The sequence below is a fragment of the Abrus precatorius genome, unplaced genomic scaffold (assembly GCF_003935025.1).
Source record: "Abrus precatorius isolate BTA unplaced genomic scaffold, Abrus_2018 Scaffold10, whole genome shotgun sequence".
Lineage (NCBI taxonomy): Eukaryota > Viridiplantae > Streptophyta > Magnoliopsida > Fabales > Fabaceae > Abrus > Abrus precatorius.
This window is the reverse complement of record NW_020874292.1, coordinates 25,219,292-25,241,585: the sequence shown is the minus strand read 5'-3', so window position 1 is coordinate 25,241,585 and position 22,294 is coordinate 25,219,292. Positions and strand designations below refer to the sequence as shown.

Genomic DNA, 22,294 nt, shown 5'->3' with positions numbered 1-22,294 from the left:
TAAACATTAGAGAATTCATTTCCACGTAATGATATGATTACAAACTAAAGTATTGAAATACTTAATGGATCAGGACTTTACAAAGGGTTAGGTTCTTGCCTAGGTTTTTTCTTCCGACAATTCAAATACAGAAGAGGGGACAAAAAAGGAGTTATTAAGACAGAAAAGATGAGAAGTATAACCATGGAAAAGTCTTAATTAACCCTTATTATCGCATTTTAGCAGCAACTCCTTCATATACTCTTAATTGGAGACTCCAAAAACTTCAGATTCGCTGAAGCTCAATATTAGTTTAGGACATGTGCCTGTAAACGATAGCAGCATGCATAGTAATGAACTAAATTCGTATCTGTTACGTCAGCTTCATATGATATTCCATTACCAAGTGCCGGCTCTATGTATGAAAAATCAAAAACCCACTAACATTCGAATGCTAAGTCAGTTTATGTTTAACAGATTTTACTTTCAGATAGTAAAATCACACTTTTCATCCGGGTTCTGGGCTTACATTCAGCAAGCAAGCATGTGTTTGCATTGAATAGTGTTTGGTTATACGCATTTTCAAGTTATCACTACTCCTTAGGCGTTAAAGATAAACACACGTTAAAACTTTCGTATGTAACGGACGGGAGAAAAATGGAAGAACTTGAACCGTACAATGATTCATAGACAAGTAAACTGCAGTAACATTGTCCCAGACAGAGTTCTAATGGAGAATGACACCAGCTGGGACCCAAATTGGAATGACACTTCTAATAGGTTAAATTCATCTATTCGAACACTGGCTCTGGGGACCAAAATTAAAATGACACTTCTAATAGGCTGTGCTCATCTGCTGAGCCTATAGCTCTGGGGACCAAAATTGAGAATGACACCTCTAGAAGAAAGAGATTAAGGAGTTTCCCCTTATACAACTTTGGGCTCCTACTAAAAAGGAAGCAGAGAAAGAAGGTTAAATACATGAACAAATCCAGGGGTGAATCAGAACCTCAAAATTTGATGAACCTTGCTAGACTTCCCCAGAAGTTATATGACATTGAATTATGAGTAAACCACTCGAGCAGAGCTAGAATTTGTTTAAATTAATTTTGATACAGCGCTAGCAGTTTCGAAATTTCCTTCACTAACATTCGTTATCAGAAAAATGTGTTACATACTTACATCTGTCACTTGATCCATTAAAACTGAAAACAAGGTACAGCTTGTGAAAGAGTTCATAGACAAGGTTGAAGAGATAATGACGTCTTCCAATTTGGAAAGTAAAAAAGAATTATTATGTCCAACTCAATATTTGCATAGAATAACAAGAAAAGCTCTCATGTATAAGCAAACATCAAATTGAATACGCAAGTGTCATGTGTTCAGAATATATAATACAATTAAGCAGCCAAGGAAAGATCACGGTACTGAATGGATGGGTAGGGTATAAATTCAACTAATGAGCGTAAATTACAAACGTCACAATAGAAATTCAGAGTTCTAAATGGTACCCAGTGCATTCACTTCCACTTTTCAGCATCCAATTTTCGCTTCAGCCAACATAAAAACCGTCAATTTCGAATAAAAATTGCTCAACTAGTAAAAACTAGAACGAAAAGTTGTTAAAAAAACTGCGAGAAAATCCAATAAAATTAGCCCAAAAAAAAACTGAAAAATAAAAAAAATAGGAATCAATATCCAAACAAGAATGGTTTCTAGTTTATGATGACGAATGCACCGACTCCACAAAACACTATGATGGTGGATGTATAAAAGCAAGTATCACCATATAACAAGGCCAAAATAGCTACTTTTTTTGTTTTTTTTTCTTTAATTAAACTAAGACGGTTCAAAACATGAAAAATAAAAAACATAAACTTGTTATTATAATGCAATAAAAAACAACTAAAAGCACTAATAAACCCTTTTTTCCAGATTCAATAGCGATGAAGCGACGAAACGGAGAAGAATCATTCAGAGCGACTGGCGAACCTCTCAACCTTGGTGTCTGTCAAATTGAGACCAACCATGGCCTCACCCAAACCACAGCTAACCTCAGCCAAAACCTCAGGGTCACTGTAGTGAGTAACAGCTTGAACAATCGCCCTAGCGCGTTTCGCAGGGTCACCGCTCTTGAAAACGCCCGAACCAACAAAAACCCCATCGCAACCCAACTGCATCATCAAGGCAGCGTCGGCGGGGGTGGCCACGCCGCCGGCGGCGAAATGAACCACGGGAAGCCTTCCGAGCTGCTTGGTCTGCATGACGAGGTCGTAGGGAGCAGCGATTTTCTTAGCGAAGGTGAAGACCTCGTCGTCGTCCATGTTGCGGAGAACCCTAATGTCGCCCATGACCGACCTCACGTGACGAACGGCCTCAATGATGTTGCCGGTGCCGGCTTCGCCTTTGGTGCGGATCATGGCGGCGCCTTCCCGGATGCGGCGGAGGGCTTCGCCGAGGTTGCGGCAGCCGCAGACGAAGGGGATGCGGAAGTTGTGTTTGTTGATGTGGTTTTCGTCGTCGGCGGGAGTGAGAACTTCGCTCTCGTCGACGTAGTCGATGCCGATGGCTTCAAGGATCTGGGCCTCAACGAAGTGACCGATGCGGGCCTTGGCCATGACGGGGATGGTTACGGCCCGCTTTATGTCTTTGATGAGTTGTGGGTCGCTCATGCGGGCGACGCCGCCTTGGGCCCGGATGTCCGCGGGGACGCGCTCAAGAGCCATGACGGCGCAGGCCCCGGCCTCTTCGGCGATGCGGGCCTGGTCGGCGTTGACGACGTCCATGATGACTCCGCCACGGAGCATCTGGGCGAGGCCCACTTTGACGGAGAATGGGGACTTCTTGGTTTCGGTGATGGCCCCGTTGCCGTAGACTGTTACGACACCAGATCCTTCCATTGTTAGAGAGAGAGAGAGGAGTGTTGTTTTGTGTTCTTAAGAGACGAATGAGATTTTGTGGTGTTGTTGTGCGGTGAGGAAAGGGTTAAGTAGCGCTCACATCTCTCTATGAACTGCTTTTTGCTGCCTTCGCCCCTTCGAATGAAAAGGGGCCACGCATTACTGTGCTACGCCATTATTTCTTTTATCTTTATTTATTATATTCTCGCCTCTTCCTCACATATTTAAGCTTCTGTCTTAAATGTTCTAAATTATATACATATTATTGTTCTTTTTATTATTTTTAATGTCTTTTTTCATAACTTCTAAGATTTTTTTAAGTCGTTATCTTAAGAGTATTATTATATTATTTTCTGGAATGTCATGCATTAATTTACTTTATTTTTTAAATCATTCAAGTGGAAGTTATATTGATTTAATTTTTTTAAATTTTAAAAATATATTTCTTTAATAATATTAAAATTAAAAATCCACTAGTTATATTTCAATCAAGAGTCTTATTTATATTTTGAAAAGTTATATATATATATATATATATATATATATATATTTGTTCATTTATTTTTAAAATAATTGAAATTCCGTTTTATTATTAAAAATTAAAAAACATTGTTGTTTTAATTTTATATTTTATAATATAAATTATTCAAATAAGTATCATTTCATTAAAATTAAGAATTAAAATAATTGTTGTTTAGTACTCTTACAAATAAAAAATACATTTTTAAAGAAGTGAAATTAATTCTTATTCATAATTTTATAGATTAATTAGTGAATTATATTCTCTCCTTATAATTATACAAAGATATTACCGGCAAGTGATAGTATTTAATACATTAAGTGTATTTTTTAATTTAAGTTAATATATATATATATATATATATGAATTATATTTAAACTAATAAGAAAAAAAAAAGGATTATTTTATAACACTACGAAATAACTAAAAAAATATAGTAAAATTAAAATAATTAAAAATAAAATTAATAATAAAATTATGAATCATAAAAAGTATTAATAATATATTTTTGTATTAAAATAATTATTGAAATTTATGACATGAAGGTTATCTTCTTTTTTCTGCAATATTTTTCTATTATTAAGAGTTTAATTTTTTTAATTAGAAGAATTTATACACATATTATATTATTTCAGTCTGTAACTATATTGTGTTTACATATGTATTGTTAATTTATTTAATAAAAAAGTTATGCATTTAATTTTATTGTTTACAGAATTTTCCAAAACCAACAATAACTACAGACCACAGATAAAAATTTTAAAATCTTGGAAACTTTAAAAATACTTTTAATCTCTTATCTTGAATGAAAACAAAAAACAAAAAATAAATAAAAAAATCTCAAAGTAACATTTTCTATTGCTACCTCTTGCGTGCGTGCATTGAGGGCCAGCTGATTTGTTTCCATATTTTATCAAACAAGGGTCCGTTTGTTTGGCACCTCGAAGTTTGTGAGAAATTGTATTACTTAAATTAATTTTTTAATACGTAGTTAAAGCATGTATTAAAAATGAAAAATATTAAAATTTGAAAATAAACAATTAATAATAATAAAGTTTTATTTTAAAAAATTTATTATACTTGTATCACTTTAATTTGTAATTCTAATATTAAAAGTTTAAATTCAAATTTAAAGATTGAAATTAATAAAATTCAAATAATAATTTATTATTAAAAATTATACTATTTAATATTATTACTATATTAATTTTTTTAATATATTATTATTTTTAATACCCATTTATGTATTACATTAAAAAATTATTATTTGTAATATATTATTATTACAAATTATACTGTTACTCAATATCAGAGTCCTTGTATCAAATTAACAAATATAGTTCTATTATGTAACCACTTTTATATGTTTTTTTCTTTATCTTGTATACATACACATATTTTTTTAACTACGCTTAAAATTAAATAAAACAACTTTTTTTTTTCCCCAAAATTTGTGCTCTGAAAACATTGTTCAATATAGCCATCTCTTGTTCTCAAAAGACGCAAGAAAACAAATTTAAGCACGGAATATATTTTCAACATATAATAAATTTTAATTTAAAATATACTAGTTGTTGTCTCTTATTTATATTTTATTTATAGTAAGAATATTGATTTTATTTTACAATAATGTTATGGATTTAATAAATAATAAAGTTACTTCTTATTCCTTGCGGATGCTTTTAATTTTTTTACTACAATTAAGTGTTTATGTAATTTTCTATCCAAAAATGGTATCATTTAAAGTTATTTCCAAAAGTATGGAATGTTATAGAGTATAATGATCCACATTGATGAGAAAAACAACTTTTTCTATCACATCAAATTGATATTTGCTATAGTTGCATGAATGCATTGAAGTCCATCTGATTTCTTACTATATTTTATCAAACAGAGGTTCTTTGTTTTGCAGAAGATGCGTGTAGAATCGTGATTTGGCATAATCTCTTATTCTGCTAAAAGACTGTGAATGATTATTATTTTCACAATAAGTAATCAGAATAATTTTAGAAATGGATTTTTTTTAACATATAATGAATTCATTTTACAAGATAACAGATATTATCCTTCATTCCTGTTATTTGTAGTAATAATCGTGATTTTATTTCACATTGGTATTCACTAAATGACAATAAAATGATTACCAGATTCTTTTGTGGTTTTTTTTTATTTTAATCAAGTGTTCATGTAATTTCAGACCAAGAGTTATGTGAAGTTCTTTCTAACATACCCACTAATTTAATCAATAACATTTATCTAGAACAGTAATCTATCATAATTATGACATTATAATTAGTGTTACTTTTTAAATTATATTTGAAAAATTATGTAATAATATTTATGTTCAGTTTAGATAAATTTTTTATAAAATTAATATAAAATAAATAAAGCATCTTTTATAAGTTTAAAATAATTTATATTTTTTACTTTTTATAAGTTCTCTTGTTTAATTTCTATAAAATTTAAGAAGATAAATTATTTTTAACTTATAACAAGAGCTTTTTTTTATATATATTAGAAAAAAATATTGATTATCGTTAGACAATAAAGCCACCTAGTTAATGAAGACTATTAAAAAAACTCTTTCTTAATTTTAACGTGTTTTATGTTAAGAAAATGTTTATATTTATTTGTTTATTTTTACATTATTTAACATCTTTAAAAATCATTTTAAGTATTATTTATAAAATTAGAAAATAATGATATATATACCATTAAATTTCAATAGGTTAAAAATATAATGTATTTTAAATTAAATAAAGGCGGAATATATCAATATTATTCTCTTTTCAGAAGAGCCATTTTCAAATGAGATTGACACTTCAATCTACGACCAAAAAAAAAAAAGTTTTTTCTTTAATTATTTTTAGGCCCTTGTGGCATATCCTATGCCAACGAAAAGGAGACAAAGAATAAAATAAAATTATAAGGTGAGTATCTTTCGGTTATTTAAATCTTACAGATAATAGCGGAAACACTCTTTTTATGCAAATTTTGGAAATTTACATCGATTTGTTTAAAATATAATATGAATAAAACATAATTATATAAAATCAAAATAAATTTGTAATAATCAAAAGAATTAATCAAGTCCAATAAAATAATTAAAAAATACCCACTTTAAAAAGAGTGTGAAATGAAAGTAGAAAGAAGGGATAAAAAAAATAAAAGATATAATGAATGATACGCATAAAATAATAAAAAATGTAAAGGACAAAATAAATTAAATTAACATAACAGTTTGTTGACAAATATTAAATGCATGGGTTGGTCGTCTCTTTGTGTTGTTACATTTTCTTTATCTTAAAATATTTATGCATTAAAAAATTAATATATAAAACGTTTTAAAAAAAAACAATTATATTGATAATATTATTCTCATAATATTTAAGTATTTATTTTCCCAGACGTGACAGTAGCATTTCTTTTATATATGAAATGTGACACTTGATTTTCTACTTGAAAACTATGGCTATGGGAAACTGAGTCTCAAATTAAAAATTACAGGTAATTTTATGAGCTAAACATTATTATTTATTTATTCTTTACACAAAGAGTGGAAGTGGAGATAAAGGAATAAAGAGGGCCATTCGTTGGCAATCTTGAATATGAGTGGGGTGGGGAAAAGAGAAAGGGAAAAGGAATTTGTATTGAAGATGTTGATCCACTCTTTCCACCTCCACACCACTTATATCTGTTTCTACGTCATACAATTATATATATATATATATATATTGTTTCATTTTCTTCATCATGTGGTCTCACCTCTCACTCACCAAACTCCACCAATTACATTTCTCACTCTCTTTCCTCCAATCCTTCTTTGCTTTTTATTTTGACTCTCATTAGACCACTTGCTCTTTTTCCTATTATTATCATTGAAAATCCTCTCAATTTTAGTTCTCTAAAAGATGTCACTCTCCTTCTCAACTTTAACTCATGTTTCTTTTGTTTTTTTGTCCACAACTAATGCTCTCTTGAATAATCATGCCTCTTAATAAACTTTTATTTAGGAAAATAATGTATTTTTATTTATTATAATTATATCATATTACTTATCTGATATAACTATATTATAGATACAATTATATTATGTTTCACTAACAATATCTTACTGTATATTGACAGTTGGACATGAAGTTTAAGTATAATTTTGTTTTATAAAAATTAAATTATGCTGATATAAATAATAAATTTATACTAACAATTTAATTTGTTACATTAATAGATCGATAATTCTATTATTATTAAAATTTATATACACCATCGGTATATTCTTGTCAGTAAGATATATTATACTGTTAATAAAAATTAATAATGTTTATAAATATAATAATCATTTCATTTTAATTAAAAAAATTATTAGATTAGAATCATTTATAATGCCAATTTTTTTTTCAATGATCTATGACATTTTTTTAGCATCTCCATCGAGAGTAATTCTCACAATTATCCCTGAAATTATCGAGAATTATATGTAAGCAGCAGAACTACGTCATTTAGTTTGTGACTCGCTTGTATTTGAATTCTATAAATAACAAGAAATTTCACATAGATATGAGTAAATATTTATTTAAGTTTCTCAAATTCGATATACATTGTTAGGAAAAAAATTCCTTATATACCACTAATCAGGTTGGCAGTGTTGTTCACAATATATATATATATAGTTACATTAAGATTTCGGTAAGAAGAATTTGAATTTAAGAATATGGTTACATTAAGATTCGGTAAGAAGAATTTTATCACTTTTAATAATCTTATTCAACATGAATCTGGATAAGGTGAGTCAAATAAAAAGAGTTTATTTAAGATAATATAATAGGAATGATTTTTAATTGTTTGGAAAAAGGAAAATTGAGATATTGAGAAAATATAGTTTTAGGATGTTCCATTTTTAACAAACTTAATACTCGTACAACGATAAAGTACCATTGTCATTAGCTAGTATAAAGATGATAATTAAAAATTAAACAATATGTAAGTGAGTTGTGTTAAAAGAATAAAGTTTAAATATTAGAACTATCACTAGTTTAAAAGTCCTGCAACACTATATAAATAAGAATGGTCAAATTGTGTGATATTTTCAATTTTTTTCAATAGCCCCAGTGCTTATTGTAAACATGATTTCAATCTTATTGCCTCTAAAGTAAAATTTCAACTTACTTCTAGTGTAACATGATTTCAATCTTATTTTCTAAAATTAACACAATAATATGTAAAAACTCATGCACACATGACTAAGATGTGTGGAAGTTTCTAACAATCATTGTCTGAAACATAGAAAGAGATGTAGAAGAAATTAAGAAAGAGTAGTAGCCTTGCGATCAACTCTTTTTAATATGTGTATCACTAGGGTTTGTATGATAGGGTTTCCTAGCAATAACAATTGTTATTCTAAAATATGAAAATGAAGTCAACAAACACAAAATTTGACAAATAAATTGTCATAAAGAGTATTAAATGTTATGTCTCTCAATAGAAAGAAAAGAAATATTTTGGTAAGTCAAAATCCTTGAAAACTTGTCTGAAAAAAAAAAGAATAATATAAAAGATTACAAAATCTATATGAGACGCTCGTACCTAACTCGACTCAACAATGTGTACACGTGTGTATTGGTAAGCTAATAGCCCACACGATAACCCATTATTCAAGACAAGAAAGTAGAATAGGAAAGACAAATATGAAGACTAATAAAAGACTAAAATAGAGTTTACATAAGGGTTGAAGCTTTTGAAAGAATAGAACTTGCTTGTTATTATCCAACCTTAAATTTATGAAGTGGAATAAATAGGCTTAGTCATAATAGTAAAAATAATGAGTAATTAGTTAAGTGATATATGCATAATTATTCATAAGTGAAGTCTTAGACTCAAATAAGACTAGAGCTCTAAAAAAAAACAGTTTATGATAGCAAAACACTATCCTTTCCAGTTTTCTTTTCTTAATTATATATTAAGTTTAGGATTTTTGTTTTATTTAATTTTCTAGTAATTTGAAATTTGTAACTCCTTTCACTTTTGATAAGGATTCTAAGATTTATCACAATTCAATTTATTTTGAATAAAAATTCATTTTGTTCACTATCATCGATGGGACAAAAGCCTGAAAATAAATTAAATTATCTATGAACCTTCTCTAAGAGGAGGAATAAAGGAAATAAGAGCCTTCTCAAAAATTTGATGACATCGAAACCTATTAAACTCTCAAAAAAAATTATGATCAATCTAGGATGACAAGCCCATCTGTCCAAAACGAGATGTTGGCTGCTTAGATTTCTCAAAGGAGCAAAACATTAACATATGACATTTGAAGGCTATCCTACCTTTACAAGGTGCATGGCAATTTGAAAGTGCAATTTCATTATCAACTTACGAACTCCCAACATGTGTTCTAGTTTGAGGTCTAAAGACAAAGTTCCATCTTCGTAAAGGAGTAAATGTCGGATTTATGGTAAACAAATTTTGCTTCATGCATGAAAAGTCTTGACTCATAACTTTTTTTTTTTTTTTTAGCTTTCATTAGTCTTTATATTTCTTTCTTATTCTACTTTTGTTGTTTTGAATAATAAGAATAGTGTGGACTATTAGATTATCATACATGTATGTGCATGTTGTTGAGTTGGATTAAGTATGAGTGTGTCATAGATTTTGTAGCCTTTTACTACTCAATTTTCACTAACCCTTTTTATTGAGACGGAGCATTTAATACTCTTTATAACAATTTATTTCTCCATTTTTATGTTATTGCCACAAAACCCTAATTACACAATCTCTAATGATATACATGTTAAATAAAAGTTAAATCTTTTACCTCTCTTTTAATGTTATATACAATATTGTAAGAGACTTCCAACACGTCATAATTTTAAGGGTACAAAATTTTACACGTTGTCTGTTAACATTAGAAAGTAAGATCAAAATTATGTCGCAAAAAAGTTCATTAAAATCCCAGTTTTGATGCAATGATTCCGTGAGGATGTTGTTTCCCTTTTTCTTTCTTGTCAAAAAATACTAGGGTTATTGGTGAAAATGAAAACTCTCACATAATTCCACCATGATAGTTCTTCTTTACTGTGTTGCAAGACTTTCAAATTAGTGATTATTTTGTTTTTTTTATACTATTAAGTATGTACTAGCTTTAGCCTATTTTTTCCTCTGATAAAAAAAAAAGAAAGTTTCCAATGTAATAAAAAAATTATGTGTTTATGACAACGGATTTTTTTTTTCTAAAACAAAACTTTCTTTTCCATTTTAGTTTTCAACGGTCTTTTCTTTTAACTAGGAAATGATCTAATTTGAGACACACTCGAGTATAAAATGGGGGGTACTTTAAGTGCCTCTCCCAGCAAACACTATTTTTTTAAAAAAAATTCAATCATTAACTTGTTATGTACTTTATACATAAAAAAAAATTATTATTGTTTACAGTCTAATCGGATAACTCGATCTCTTTCGATTTTTAAAATGCTACTCTCATTTTTTGAATGCTAAAAATATTAAAATTAAGAAAACAAAACATAAGTTACGAATGCTTTATTTCAAGTAGTTTTTTCATGTCCAAAATAATAATATACTACTACCATATATATATATATATAAATAATATAATTACAGTTTCTTTAACAATAAAACAACTCTTATGAGGTAGTTTTCTCCCGCATTTTTTAATAAAGTGAAAAAAATATAACAATTTTATTGTAAGAGTATTACGAAAAGATGACAAATCTCGAGAAACTGAAGATAAGATTTTACAACCAAAACAACAATGACAAAGCAGAAGAATAAAATGCCAACAAAAAGGCAAGAATCTAGCTTCGGCTCCGAAGCTGTTCGTGACCGTTGCACCGTACCTAGATTTTAAAATGGCCCTAAACTCAACACAAACACAACCCAAAGAACAGCACAATCACATTTTCTGCTGTTTCCTTCCCTCTCTCTGATACCATCAAAATTCAAAAGCAATGGTATCAAAGGTGAAGAGAGCCCCAATCAAATCAATAAAGAATCGTCGTTGGCGTCGGAAAACACCCATAAAAAATGTGGTGGCGGCGTCCTCCGCCGTGCTGGCCTCCATCCACCGTCGCATCACAAAACTCTTCTCCAAATTAGCACGCCTCAGCACCACCCACAAGAAAACCTCGTACAAAATCCTCAAAAAGACAGCCTCAGATTTCTATTCCCAACAAGAACAACAATCCTTAGACGCCATTCGTCGAACCCTCGTCTTCGACAACGTCAACGACCCACCGCTCCTTCCACCCTCTCTCTCCCCTCGCAGAACCGTTTTCCTTGACCTCGACGAAACCCTCATCCACTCCAAGGCCTCGCCACCGCCGGAGCACTTTGACTTCGTCGTCCGGCCGGTGATTGACGGCGAGGTGATGGATTTCTACGTGCTGAAGCGCCCCGGCGTCGACGAGTTTCTGGAATCCCTCGCGAAAAAGTTTGAGGTGGTGGTGTTCACCGCTGCGCTGAAGGAGTACGCGTCGATGGTGCTGGACCGGCTGGACCGGAACCGTTTCATCTCGCACCGGCTTTATCGTGACTCGTGCCGCAACGTCGATGGGAAGTTCGTGAAGGACTTGTCGGAAATGGGTAGGGATTTGAAACGGGTCGTTATCGTTGATGATAACCCGAATTCTTACGCGAACCAACCCGACAACGCGATTCCCATTCGGCCTTTTGTTGACGATCTTTGCGATCGGGAGCTTTGGAAATTGAGGCACTTTTTCAATGGGTCTGATTGCTATGACGATATGAGGGATGCTGTTAAGCACTACGTCACTGTGCAACAGCAATGTTAGTGGTTTTTTTTATTCGCTTGTGTTGAACAACGATTTGTTCAATGTCTGGTGGGAAAAGAGAAAACTGGGAAAATGCTGTGTATTACTAATTCATTAGTTTAGCTTTGATTGTTGTGTTAGTTAAATGGTTTTTTTTATTGTGTGTTTCAAACGATGGAAATAATGCATGATCGGGCTTCCAATGATAATATTGGTGGATCAAATTCGGAAATTCCTAGCAAGTGGTAGCGGTTCTAACAAGTACATTGATGTCTGAATGAAAGTGTGCTTCTAACAACAAAAAGTGTACCACATTCCATATAAATTAACCATGTAACTAAAGCAGTATTGCATAATTTTTTATTACTCTCTATTTATGCTTATGTGTATCCTATTTTCTTATATGTAACAGTTGTGTGACTGTGTAAGCAATTCTCTCTCCTGCATTAACAACTTTAATCTTACAACTCATTGAGTACCATTAGTTTATTTTTAGGCAACCTCCCCACTAAAGATAATCTAACGCGATAATTTTAAAATAAGTTGCAACAAATTAATTTGTTGATGATTTTACACCAACATAAACACCAGTATCAAGATGCCGGGCAGTTGAGTCCTGGCCGGCCCTATGAACTGGTTAAGATTAGAATTTATCTTCAAAGAAATTTTTTTTCCAGAGTATACATTCAAACTCGTCAAATATTTTCTATTCATTAGTAGTACATTTGACGCATCGTAGTTTCATGCAGCATAGAAAATTTCACAAATGACTACTTAAAAGCAATCACATGGCAAATCAAGCTTACCAGCCACTTTTCTTTCCTCCTCTTCTTGTCTACTATATCTCTATTTATGGCTATTAAGATCAGATGAATGATTTGCAGCTGGAAAATATCAGAAAAAACCACAACATTCTTTTTTATAAATTGTATTATCTATTCAATGGAGCACATTATGGAAACCCGTAGTTGGATTATCCGCGTTAAGGTAACTCTCCCTTCAAATAAATGCTTGTCAAGAAATTAACATGGCACCTCTGTCTCAAATTACCATACTTAAATTCTGCTAGGCTGATATGCTTATAACCTTGTTTCTTGGGAAGAGAATGTTTAGGCAACAAATTTTTAGCATTTCGTAGACAAGCTGAAACTTTGAAGCGATTTATTACTGATAAATATTTGGCAAGGCAGAAAGGGAGTTCAAAGATGCTGCGAAGAATTTCTCCAAAAAAAAAAACAGTAGGAAAGGGGTAGAAATATATATTACAAATGTAGCTTGAAAGGTTGGAGCTTTTAAGCAATCTTAGACTTAGTTGCCTCCTAGATGGCACAAAAATGTAGCGCTGCATATATTGATTGATTAAGATAACTCTGTTTATATCATCACAAAATTGGCTCTTAAATTATGATGATTCACTCTCAACTACACAAGGAAACAAAAGACTTGCCTTTTCCTTTATACGTCTTATATATTCCTGATGCTAATCTTGGTCAATCTATAGAAAAAAAATAAAATTGGACCTTTGTAAGAGATCTTAGACTTAGTTGTCTCCTAGATAGCACAGAAATGTCGATTTTGGGCACTGTATATTGAATTAGCATAACTGTATTAATCATCAATGAAACTGGGTTAAAAGTTATGGTGATTCATTTTCAACTACAAGGAAATAAAAGAACTATTTTTTTTTCCTTAAATGCTATTTCTGCATTATATATTTTACATGTTAAGAGTCTCTATTAGTATAAATGGAGCTAAGTGCCTTGTCTTTTTTGTATTACATCTTTGATCCTTCACAACAATATCAATACAATTTAACTAGTGAGCATTCGCTTTCCTTCCCCTATACTAGTGTACTTAAATCCTATAATTTCAATGGTATTAGAGAGGTACCACCATCCTCTATGGCTTGTTCATCCCTATCCCATTACCGAGTATTTCCTAATGTTAGTAACACTTTGTTTGGTATATTCTGTTTTGACATTTCTTAGTTTCCTACGACCATTGTTTCCCTTCCATTGGTTGTCAGCTTGTGACAAATTCTGGTCACCCTGTCTCTCTCTACTTTGTTAGTGGACTTTTGTGCTCGTCATTGCCACCCTCTTTTAGGAAATCCCTAGATCGTCCCATCTGCCATGTCTCTCAGACACACTTTATCTATGTTCCAGCTGCTGTCAGCATTGGATCTCCTGTCCAAACACCATCACTTATTAAAGTGAAGGCATGAAGTGTCAGATTCTCCTCCAGCCATCCCTCCAAGTGTTGTTGCCAAAGTCACCACCAAAATCCCCCATGCGTGGCTTCTACTATCTGTGTGTATAGTTTCATTTGCCCCCCTCCAACACCCGTTTGACTCACCACCAATGACATTGTTTGTTGGCATCCCCTTGTCCTTTTTGGGGGGGCTCAGAAAAACCTCATTGGCATTGTTGAAGTAGTTGATCGTTAGTATCCACCTCACACTTGTTTTTGTTCATCCTTCTAGGCAGCCAATTGTCCAAGCTACAGTGCCAATCCATCTCCCGGTTCTATTTTGGTGGTTTGCAATCTCCTTGTCTTGTGCAGTTGTCATCCCGTTGCTAACCCTAAGAGTTTCTTTGGTCTTCCAATACACCTAACTGTTGTTGGGGCCTCTCTTTTACTGTTGTTTGAAGCTTCCAAACAGTGTTCTCAATAAGCTTGAAGAAGTTTTAGTCTTTTTTTTTTTTTCTCTAAATTGTATGCCAGGAAATTTCACTTAGGATCATTCTAGCTACGTCTTTTCCTCAGTTATGCAACATTGAAGCCATAATGCTCATCTCTCTTATGCCTCCAGCATTCCAATTGCATTTCAAACCATGTTTTGAGGAGCCCATATTTTTTTTTTTCCTTTTTAAATTGTTCATTTATAATAAATAGTCTTAAAGCTGAGTAAGCTTTAGCTTAAGGGGAAGTGTAGAATAGCTAGAGGATATCTCACAACATCATGATTATATATTATAATAGTGTGGGTTATCTTATATGATCTCTTAAGAATAGTTTCCATATTGCACGCCATAATTTGTTTCCTTATTTAACTAGGATTAGGAGTCTTTTATTAGTATAATTAGAGCTTAGTACTTTTCCTTTTCTGTCATACCTAGTCACATCCTTGACATCAACTTAATCTATTATCTTAGTATTCCTTTTCTTACTTCTATACCTAAATCAATATAATCTCAACATCTCTCTCTCTCACAGACACACATACACACTAACTAAAGATGAAAATTGACAGTTCAATTACACATAACGCAAGCTTAGTACATTTGCATCTAGAGTACAACTCCTCCTACCCCTTCTCCTCACTAAACTCCCCAAAATATTAATCATATCAAGCACAATCTGCGCCGCTGAAGTGGCGGTTATTCACCTCACCTCCAAAATCGATACGATAAGTTGGTCAGAAAGTAAAATTAAATGAAAAATAAATCCATTATTTCTTTGGCCAGAATATCAACATTGTTTGGACATTTGTCAACAAATTTTCGAACCACATCAAGCACTTCTAACAATGATGGCAAAGTGACCTTCCAATAACTTGAATAAAAGGAAAAATATGTTCAATGGGGAAGGGAGGGGGTTGGTGCTACATATAACTATTTCATCACCAATTTAACTATATAAAGTTATGAACTGATAAACAACTGTTTTATTGTTTAGCACATTTTAATGAATCATTTGCTCCGTCAGCTAAACATTATGTCTAAAGATGAACCAGCGTAAAATTGATGAAAGTTAAGCTCATTTCAACAAAGCTTTTGCAATGTCAGTAGCTTGCCAAAAACATCCAAGTTAAACAGCAAAAGATCAAATCTAGTCATCTCCTTCTGTCTCTCCTATTCTAATCGTGTATCCAATTTGACAAATCAAATCATAGATTGAATCAACAAAACAACAATAATCCATTACAAGTTCAACAGCACCCTCTTCCAATTAATAATTTCATACACAGTGAGAGATTTTCTTTCTAAAACAAAAGCGCCACATATATTGCAGTTTTGCGTGGCACAGATCCTAATGACAAAACCAGAAAAATGGAATGGATCTCACCGGATCAACCCACAAGAATAAACCTGATGGGGCAACCTCCATGCCTCAGATTTAGCGAAGCACATGTCATCAAGAACCTCACTGGTACACCAGCTACACTTTGAGTAGTGTGAGCACTGAGACTGCACCACAAGCTCTCCACAATTGTTGGGGTGCTGAGTGGCCCTTGACTCAAATAGTTGCCGAGTTGAAGCATCCTCAGAAATTCCACGCCCATATCTGGAGAACCCATGAGAGGGTTGAGAGAGAGAAGCATGGATGAGAAGAAGGAGGAAGAGGATTGGCACCGAAGTGGATGGTTGGTTCGGGAAGAATGGAGAGAACGCCATGGATGAAAAGAAAGGTTCACGTTTTGAAGTTGGTAAAGCTCTCAACACAGACGTAGACACGGGACATACCCGACAGTGAAAAAAGGTTGCTTCTTTTATTTGACGCATTTTGAAAAGGTTCTTCCAACCGAAACGCGTTTTTCTACTTCTTCGACCGTAGATGTAATGTCGTTGAGCACAAGAAACGTTGTTCAAAACGACAACTGTTTCCCTACTTGCCACGATAAGTCTGACATCCTTGTAACGACATCGTTTTGCTTTTCGGATGATAATAAATAGAAAAAGAAATAATTAAAAATTCAAGTATGATAAAATCTACTATATGCTACGATTGAGAAGGTTCAATACCTTTCTTACAAATTTTTTTTATTCTTTCTTAATAATCTATGTTATAAAATAGTTTATGCTGAAAAAAAATTAAATTTAAATTATTTATTAAGATTTTAAATTTACTTTTTATTTATTGTTAATATATTTTAATAATAAATTTTAATTTTTTTTAACTTTTGATATATAAATAATAAATGTTATGATAATAATTTTTAAATTAATAATTGTAATTTTTTTAATATCTTAAAAATTAAAATATATTATATTTTTTAATTGAATTATTAATTTTATTATTTATTAATATAAAATTAATCTTTTTAATTATAAAAAAATACTAGTAAATATTTTATTTTTTTATTTTTATTTTTTATTTTTTATCATTTAAAATCAAATAAAATACTAACAAAAATTAGTTTAAATAATAAGTGAACTCAATATTACTTAAATAATTCAAAAAAATTTTAATAATAAATTTATTCGTCATATTTAAGTATACAATTTAAATAATATCTAAATTAAATTAGATAAAAAAATAAAATAAAAATATATGTAAATATTCTATATTTTATATATTTTTCAATAAAACACTTTTAATTTTAATTCTTTTACAATTAATCTTTAATCATATCAAGTAATTCTTTGAATTAGATATTCAATCATTAAAAATTAATAAATTTTCATTATTGATCTTTGTGAATTTAAAATATTATATAATATATATAATACCTTAAATTTATTAAAAAATTAAATATTTAATAATTAATAAAAGTTATAAAAAAGAAATAAAATAAATTTATTTTTTTAATATGTAGTTAAAGTACATAATAAAAATTTATATATAATAATTTTTATGTTAAAAATCGATTAAAAAAATAGAACGAGGAGAGATAAGTTGAATATTGAGGGTCCGCACGAAAGGGAGACGTAAAACTTTGGGGAACTCTGAAATGATAACACGCCATTGAAGCTCTAATTCGATTTCTGTTGCAGACCCTTTCGTCTTTGCTGTCAAAGTTCCGTTCTTTTGCCCCAAAATTGATTTTTTCAGTTCAAAATTTTCATTTCTGTTGACAATATAGGTAGATATTATTATATACACATACATGCCCTATTTTGGTGTTTGTCTAAGGTGTGCCAATGGAGGCAAAAAACTCCGATTTTCAAAATCAGGTTCAAGTTGTATCTGCCAGGGTTTCAAGTTTCTCCCTTGGCGACCACACATCCAATTCTGATTCTCCTCTGGTAAATTTTCTCCTTCCTGAACTAGATATGCACGTGTTTTTGCTTTGGGGAATTGAAAATTTCTGCACTTTTTGGATATTGGTTTTTGTGTAGGTGTGAAATTGGACCTTGAAAATCTTTTCTTTTTCTTTTTGTTGGGGAGATTCGATGTGCCGATTATGCATTTAAAAATGAAACTGAAAGTGAAAGAGGAATACGGAAACTATTCATGGATAATTCGAAAACATAAAACATAATATATTACTATAATTTTAAAATAATATTGATTTGGCCTTTTTAAGACTGGGTATGGTTTGATGCTTTATGGTTTATGAGGTTGATTAGCCTTGCTTTGATATCATTGACAGGATGATGAGGTGGATGGTAATAGGAGGGATTGTGTTACTAAAGAGCATTGTGATTCTTTTTCCATTGATAGCAGTGAAGGGCATTGTATAAATTCTTCCAGATTATATCCTGAATTACCTGAAAAACCATTGGAAAAGAATACAGAGGACATGGAGTCTTCAGCTAATCTTCAGAAGAGGGGAAAATACTTCTATTATGACACTCCACTGTATGAAGATACTGGAGTTTGGATACCGGTCTCAGTTCCACCTATGTTGGAAGATGATCACAGAGAGTGGGCCAAAGGTTTTCACTCAAATGGTGGATATTTTCCTGATGATGACATGGGATGGAATTACTTTGTTGGAGAAGAAAGGGAATTAACTATGTGGGATGTGCTAGTAGAAATGTTACTTGTAGCTCGGGGAAAAGTGACTTCTTTGGCATCAGGAGATATTCATACATATAACTTTTCGTGGATATCCAGCAATGTACTTGAACAAGCTTGGAGAGAGATGGCACAGACACTTACAGAGGCCAACTTTGGTAATGTGAGGGAACTACTAGAAGCAGAGCCTCCAAAATGGTTGGCGGATAGTGCTGCTTCTTCTTGTATGCTTTGTGGTGTGAAGTTTCACCCTATCATGTGCTCCCGGCATCACTGCCGGTTTTGTGGAGGAATATTTTGTGGTGAGTGCTCCAAAGGGAGGAGCTTGTTGCCATCAAAGTTCCGAGTTTCTGACCCCCAAAGAGTCTGCGATGTGTGCTGTGTCCGACTTGAGTCTGTACAGCCTTATTTGATGGATCATGTAAGTAATGCTGCTCAGTTGCCAACCCATGATCTGACAGATCTCAGCACTTTGAGATCATGGGTTAATTTTCCTTGGGGGCAGTCCATGGAATATGAAATTTACAAGGCAACTAACACCATCAAGGCTTATAATCAGGTAAGGGTTTGGATTTATTCATTTTCCTGCTGAAGCAGAAGCCATGCATGCCTTGTACTAATTATTATGGGGTTTACATATATAAAGAGTTCTCTCCAATGCTGATGTGTACTAGAAAATCAATTAAATATAATCATGTTTACTTTGTTGAGTATTCTTAGTTTTCTATGAAGCTTGTTGTTCTAAAAATCATTCTAAACAATTGGGTCGTTGATTAGTTACTGCCCCTAAACTGCATTTGACACACTATTCTCCTCGTCCTTCCCCTTCCCCCCTTTCAAAGAACGAGATTTACATTGTAAATCTCGTTAGTGTGTCTTGATATTAACATATGTTAACATGCCATGGTTGTGGAAGTCTATATATTTTGTGTGCTAAACTACGTTTTACTTCACCTAAAATTTCACTGTTGCAGATAGGTTTTTTAAAGCCTGAGAAATCAATTCCAGATGTGATTCTAAGACAAGCAAAAGGCCTTGCAATTATCACTGTGGTCAAAGTAGGAGTGGTGGTTACTTATAATATTGGAACAGGACTTGTGGTTGCGCGTAGGGAAGATGGTTCCTGGTCTCCTCCATCTGCTGTTTCGACATGTGGTGTAGGGTGGGGAGCTCAGGTGAAGTAACTAATCTGTAACAGTATTGATTGATCTGTCTAATTGATAATGACTTTGTTTATGAATATGATTGAAAGCAAGAATCTATCACTGTATGTCGAACAACACATACTTTTTCTGGTCTACTCTAATATTGGAATATTTCATTTTGTTGGAATCTTGCTAGAATTAATTTCACACTATTCATTTTACTTCTCAACTGTAGCAAGAACTGATCCAACTTCCTGCGCCATCTATCTGCAGCCTGTCTCAAGGTTTTACTGAAATTTATTTCCATATATTCTGAAGTGTTGACTTCTATTTTTCAACACAGGCTGGAGGAGAGTTAACAGACTACATTATTGTCTTGAGAACAAATGATGCTGTCAAGACATTCAGTGGCAACGCCCATCTTTCACTTGGAGCTGGTTTGAGTGCTGCAGTGGGCATCGTTGGTAGATCAGTTGAAGCTGATGTTCGAGCTGGTGACGGTGGCTATGCTGCTTGTTATACCTACAGCTGTAGTAAAGGTATGTTCCGTATTTGTATAATCATTTAGTATACTGAAACCCTTGCTTTAGGCATCAGTGTGCGACTTGATGTTTTCTTTCTTATTCAATGCAAAAAATTTATTAGTCTCTTCCTCTAGGATCATATGAGACTTGTCATAATCAACTACCAGTGCTATTCATAAAAAATTTAGTAATGGAAGATGTTCCATGCTTTTGGGGTGTAGTTTTTGAGGACTGTATTACTACTTGCAGGTGCATTTGTTGGATGTTCACTTGAAGGAAGTATTGTGACTACTCGGACGCAAGAAAATTCGCGTTTCTACGGGAGCCAGTCCATAACTGCAACTGATATACTTCTTGGCTCGTTGCCTAAGCCACCTGCTGCTGCCATTCTCTACCGTGCTCTTGCTGATTTGTATTTGAAGCTTGATGATTAATTGAATGGCTCTTTAAACATTGGCACTCAGGAAAATAAATATTGGACCATCAATACTTTGTACAGCTGCTAAGTCGTACTCATCGAGGAAGTTCCTCCTGTCATCATTATTTGTCTTGTAAATATACAATATATTTATGTAAATGTAGATATTGTATACTCCGCGTTGACCAAGATGGAGGATTGATCACCTGTTTTAAGGTTAATTTTATTTGGGTACACAGTGGGATAGAATCTTTGATGATTTTATGATGCTTAAAAGTTCCTCAACTATATTACTGGACTAGCCATAAAAGGAGAGTTTTTCAAGTAATAAGATTTGTCTTTATTTTGTGTTTTAAATATATGTTAAGAATGTTGTTATATTTAATTACTGAGATAAGCTTTTAAAAAGTAGATTAGTAAAACGTTAATAGCTCATATCAATTTTTATTACATATTAACTTTTTAATTGAATAGTTTTTTTTTTTATCGATATTTTCAATTTATACCTTTAATGATACTTTTTCTGAATAATAAATAAAAATATTACTAATCACTCTGCATTTAATAATTATTCCAAGGTAATTTTACTTTTAATATAATAATATATAAATGTAGAGATGGAGATTGTGTAATTGTCTATTCAAAAACCCATGGCACTATTTCTTAATGTGGGCGCAACATGTTAACAGGACAAGGTCCTGGAGCAAATATCATGATGTAAGGTTTTGCATGGCTGCTATATTGAATATCGTTTAGTATGCATGACCCATGTACGCCTCTTCTTTCATCAGAGTATATGGTTGTTATTTGATAAGGTCACTTCAATTGCAAACAAATTCGTCTTGATAGCACAATAAACTGTTAATTTTTTCCACGTTCTAAACAACAAGCTAAAATGAACTCTTCAAATTTTTTCACTTTTTTTTTCAACTGACATAATCTGTTGTTGCAATATTCATGTATAGTTAATTAGGAATAGATATTGGATAACTGCTACTTCTTTCATGAACTACAAATGAATGCATATTTGAATTAGTGTTGGTTAGCCATCATAATATATATAGTTCATGGAATTTGTAGTGACATGGTGATACTCGAAGAACGAAGACACTACTCTCGTAAGATAGATTTTAGGCATCACCTAATACAAGGGAAACCTCAAGTTGTTTTAGTGTCCCCCTTCATACAGTATTGAGGTTTTAATCAGGTGGTGCCTAGAATATGCTTTAAACAGAGAGACTAAACTGAAGTTCATTTAACATAACCAGATGACATAGTATTAAAGATGTTTCTGTTTCAAAGTAGTTAGTAATATTTGGACTTCAATCAAATTGATAT

The 22,294-nt window shown here is 32.1% G+C and overlaps 4 protein-coding genes across 4 annotated transcripts; 2 read left to right on the top strand and 2 right to left on the bottom strand.

The window, feature by feature from the left end:
* Window positions 1-1,911: 1,911 nt before the first annotated feature.
* LOC113847965 (probable pyridoxal 5'-phosphate synthase subunit PDX1) lies at window positions 1,912-3,042 on the bottom strand. Its single transcript, XM_027477304.1, has one exon. The coding sequence runs from the start codon at window positions 2,877-2,879 to the stop codon at window positions 1,950-1,952; it is 930 nt and encodes a 309-aa protein (XP_027333105.1). The 5' UTR covers window positions 2,880-3,042; the 3' UTR covers window positions 1,912-1,949.
* An 8,321-nt stretch (window positions 3,043-11,363) lies between these two features.
* On the top strand, window positions 11,364-14,409 carry LOC113852116 (probable C-terminal domain small phosphatase). Its single transcript, XM_027482367.1, has 2 exons — window positions 11,364-12,201; window positions 14,174-14,409. The coding sequence occupies exons 1-2, from the start codon at window positions 11,364-11,366 to the stop codon at window positions 14,407-14,409; spliced, it is 1,074 nt and encodes a 357-aa protein (XP_027338168.1).
* A 1,696-nt stretch (window positions 14,410-16,105) lies between these two features.
* On the bottom strand, window positions 16,106-16,592 carry LOC113853182. Its single transcript, XM_027483680.1, has one exon. The coding sequence runs from the start codon at window positions 16,580-16,582 to the stop codon at window positions 16,250-16,252; it is 333 nt and encodes a 110-aa protein (XP_027339481.1). The 5' UTR covers window positions 16,583-16,592; the 3' UTR covers window positions 16,106-16,249.
* Window positions 16,593-17,780: 1,188 nt separating this feature from the next.
* On the top strand, window positions 17,781-21,309 carry LOC113869070. The gene is made up of 5 exons (XM_027505206.1): window positions 17,781-18,154; window positions 18,502-19,428; window positions 19,844-20,044; window positions 20,358-20,553; window positions 20,788-21,309. The coding sequence occupies exons 1-5, from the start codon at window positions 18,050-18,052 to the stop codon at window positions 20,970-20,972; spliced, it is 1,614 nt and encodes a 537-aa protein (XP_027361007.1). The 5' UTR covers window positions 17,781-18,049; the 3' UTR covers window positions 20,973-21,309.
* Window positions 21,310-22,294: the final 985 nt, after the last annotated feature.